This window comes from Egretta garzetta, unplaced genomic scaffold (assembly GCF_000687185.1).
Source record: "Egretta garzetta isolate BGI_Z169 unplaced genomic scaffold, ASM68718v1 scaffold737, whole genome shotgun sequence".
NCBI classification, from domain to species: Eukaryota; Metazoa; Chordata; class Aves; order Pelecaniformes; family Ardeidae; genus Egretta; species Egretta garzetta.
The window spans coordinates 127085-130423 of record NW_009260195.1 but is presented as its reverse complement, the minus strand read 5'-3'; the positions used below and the strand labels follow the sequence as shown (position 1 = coordinate 130423).

Sequence of the window (3339 nt, the reverse complement as noted above, 5' to 3'; positions counted from 1 at the left end):
TGGGGGGCTCGCGGCTTCCCGCAGCCGGGCAGAGCGGCCCCCACGGGGCAGACGTGAATCTTCCCCGAGAGCCGAAGCAGAGGAGGGATCTCGCACGGGAATGGAGGAAGCTGACGGGGCCGGGGAGCGCGAGGGCTGCATTCCCCACCTCCGCGGCAGTCCGTGTCTGCGCTGTACAGAGGGGAGCCGGGGCCTTGTCCCCTCTCAAGAGCCGGGGAAAAGTCACAGTGGGAAGGTGGTTAAACACATATCCGTTCAGTTTGTCTGGCCCTAACGAGTCCTGCAGTGAAGTTACCTGAAATTCTCTCCTTAGCTTCTTTGGAGACTTGGAGAAGCGGCACCAGGAAAACCTCCTGATTCCTGACATCAGCGACATAGTGGAAGAACACGCCTTGAACCGCTTCAACCCCTACGTCAGCTACTGCTCCAATGAAGTCTACCAGCAGAGGACCCTCCAGAAGCTGCTGTGAGTCCCGCCGTGGCTCGGGCCTTGGGCTGGCAAGGACTGTGTACAAGGGGGCTCTGGGCTGCCGGGATGCCAGCCGGCTGCGGACGGGACCGTGACTTGCAGGCGGGTCCCTCAGCCTCTGTCACGTCCTTTTCCCTAAGGAAGGCTTCTCCCTTCCGAGTGGAGTTCACCTTCTAGACCCCAGCGGTCTGTCGGGTGCTGTGAGATGGGCGAAGGACCCCTCTAGGGGTCCCTTCCAACCCAAAACATTCTATGATTCTATAAGCGGGGGTAATGCTCCGGGCACTGAAGTCAGACGGGTCTTGCTGAGGTCAGGACACGTACGGGGTGTGTTAGGGACATCTATGCAGGCTGTTCATCTCCAGATCGTGCGGCTGGTACAGGCCGAGTTTGCGTCCACTGTTGGTACATCTGCGCCTTTACCCGCCTTTCGGTGGTCTCAACATCTCCAGGTGCTTTTCCATCGCCGGCTAGCGGGTCCGTCCGTTTTCCGCCCCTGCCGTGTGCTCTGAGCTCAGCGGCCGTGCCGTCGCTGTGCTGTGTTTCTCGTGCGTGGAAAGCCGCTGGAAAGTCTTGGTAACTGAAGAACAGAGTTAATGGAGGTTTCTTGTCCTGTTCCAGAACCACAAACCCCTTATTTAAAGAGACCTTGAAACAAATTGAAAGGAAACCAGAATGTGGAGGCCTGCCAATGATCTCATTTCTCATTCTCCCTATGCAGAGGGTAACACGGCTTCCTCTGCTCTTAGATGTAAGTAAGTCGGGCGGCGGCATCGCTTGGCGCCTCTGAGGAGGTGACTCTGTTATTCCCTTCTTCGGTTTGCTGAGCCCGGGACAGCCGCCTGCTTGGACTTCCATCCCTCTGGCAGCCGAGTCTGGGATGCCCGAGCCTTTATTCAGGATTTAGCAGAGCGGTCTGCACCTTGCGGGTGTCCGAGGTGCAGCTTAAAGCTGTGGGAATAACGCTTGGCATCTCAGCACCACCCCCTGAGTGACACGAGGTTCTTCCGTGCCCCGGGCTGCCTCTGGACGCCCAGGGTGGGGTGGCACGAGCGTCCGGTTTCGTTAGTGGTCAGGTGGCCCAGGAGGGGGAAGCAGGTCTTGCACAAGCTTCATTGACATCTGGGACTTCTGGACCCAGCTGCTCTAAACAGCAAAGCTGCTGGACCTGGGATTGCTGCTCCCAGCCTGTAACGGGCTGCGGGAGCGAGGGGCAGGGGGATGCCCGCTGCGCGGGGTGATGGCGATGGTCAGGCACGTCCCTGATGTGAAAGCCCCAGCAGAAACCAGATTCACAGTTCCCAGCACTGTTAAACCTTGCTTTGACTGCAGGCCTGTCCTGCTAGCCGGGCTGAGCCTCGGGAACGGCTCGAGCGCGTGTCGCATCCTGAGATCCCAGGTTGATGCACGGTTCTGTGTCTTGCAATATCACTAAAGCATCTTATCTTGACGTTCTAGACTGTCTGTCAAAAAACAAAAGCATGCACTGCAGCGTACGGAGCTGCCGCCAGAGCTCTGAAAGCCATCAGCAAGGTGAGGCCCGGCTGCCAGCTCTCCACCTCTCCTCCTCCCAGCGCACCGTTCCCTCGCTCCGGCCCCGAGCCTGCCGTTCCGGCCTCTGGTTTTCCTTCTTGCGTTGGGTCACTGAGACTTCTCTGCTCCAAAGAGCTGCTGGGTGTACACGGCTTCTCCCTTGCTCACCTTTTTCACCTGATCTTGTTTTTTCCTTTTTCTTGTCATCTTTTCTTCTTTCCTCTTTGGCCCTTCTTTTGTCTTTCCCTCTGGTGTCGGTGTCTCCATTGGTGCTCACCTCCCTCGAGGCGGTAGCGACCTGTGGCGCTCGCTCGCCTTGGGTTTTGGAGATTTAGGCAAAGAGCACGAAACAAAGCAAAGAGCCAAGGGTAGAGGAGCGAAGGAGCAGCGGGAGCGGTGGCACTCCGGATCGTGTGCCTGTGTCCCGCCTGCCTTCCCAGCTGGCTGTCGCTCACACAAGGCGATGTGCCGCGGAGATTATGGCCACCAAAGCGGCGCAGCTCTTCCCTTTGTCCCCCTAAAGACCGGCCCTTGGCAACGCGCTCCCGCCGCTCGCGGTGGGTCAGGGGACAAAACGCACCCCGGCCGGGCCACGCTGGACCGCGCTTCCCCGGCTCGGAGGGGCGGCCGGCGGGGATGCATCCGCTGGGGAGAGGCAGCACCAGCGTGGCGATGCGTCCCCTGCCTGCGAAGGGCTCTGTCCTCCCCATAACTGTTCGGTCGTTCATCCTCCTGTCTGAACCTCCCCTCTTCCCGTGATTGATTCTTCCTCTCCGTGTTTCCTCCTCGGTGAAGCTTGGTTCTGGTGCGGTTTCACTTTGGTCCTTCTCCAGGCAGAGGAAAGGTGCCATCTCCCTCCTACAGATCTCGTGGCCAGAGAACCTCCGGCTGCCTTTCCCCAAACCTGGCTTGGGACTCGGCTGCTGCCCCCGGTCAGGGAAGCGGGGCGGCTGCCTGCCCCACGGCCAGCGGCGCTCGTGCTGGCGCAGGGATGGACTCCGCATCTCACCCTTCTCCGCTGCCCTTGCGGTGCTTTTTTCCTTTTGCAGCTGGTTAAGAACTGCAATGAGGGAGCTCGTGCTATGGAGAGGACAGAGCAGATGTACACCCTGCAGAAACAGCTGGAATTTGGGAAGAAGAAGGTGAGGAAGGGAAATCTCCTGGGGTGTGCTGTTGGAGTGGCTGATCCCTGGGAATCCTTCCAGCCTTGCCCAGCTGGAGCATCGCTGCCCCCGCCAGCAGCACCACCGCTTCATGCCCACCGTGACCATTTTTTTTCTTGCTGTTCTGTCTTAAATATAAGTCTCTGGGCACTTGGCCTGCCAGCTTGGACGGGT

General features: G+C 59.2%; 1 protein-coding gene across 1 annotated transcript in view; it reads left to right on the top strand.

Moving 5' to 3' along the window:
• Positions 1–3339, top strand: part of LOC104129305 (rho guanine nucleotide exchange factor 16) — a 10472-nt gene that overhangs the window by 3648 nt on the left and 3485 nt on the right. Inside the window, exons 6-10 of the mRNA XM_009642226.2 lie at positions 314–466; positions 1091–1220; positions 1928–2002; positions 3052–3144; positions 3208–3217. Of these exons, the coding sequence (XP_009640521.1) occupies positions 314–466; positions 1091–1220; positions 1928–2002; positions 3052–3144; positions 3208–3217 (461 nt within the window). The remainder of the gene's footprint in view (positions 1–313; positions 467–1090; positions 1221–1927; positions 2003–3051; positions 3145–3207; positions 3218–3339) is intronic.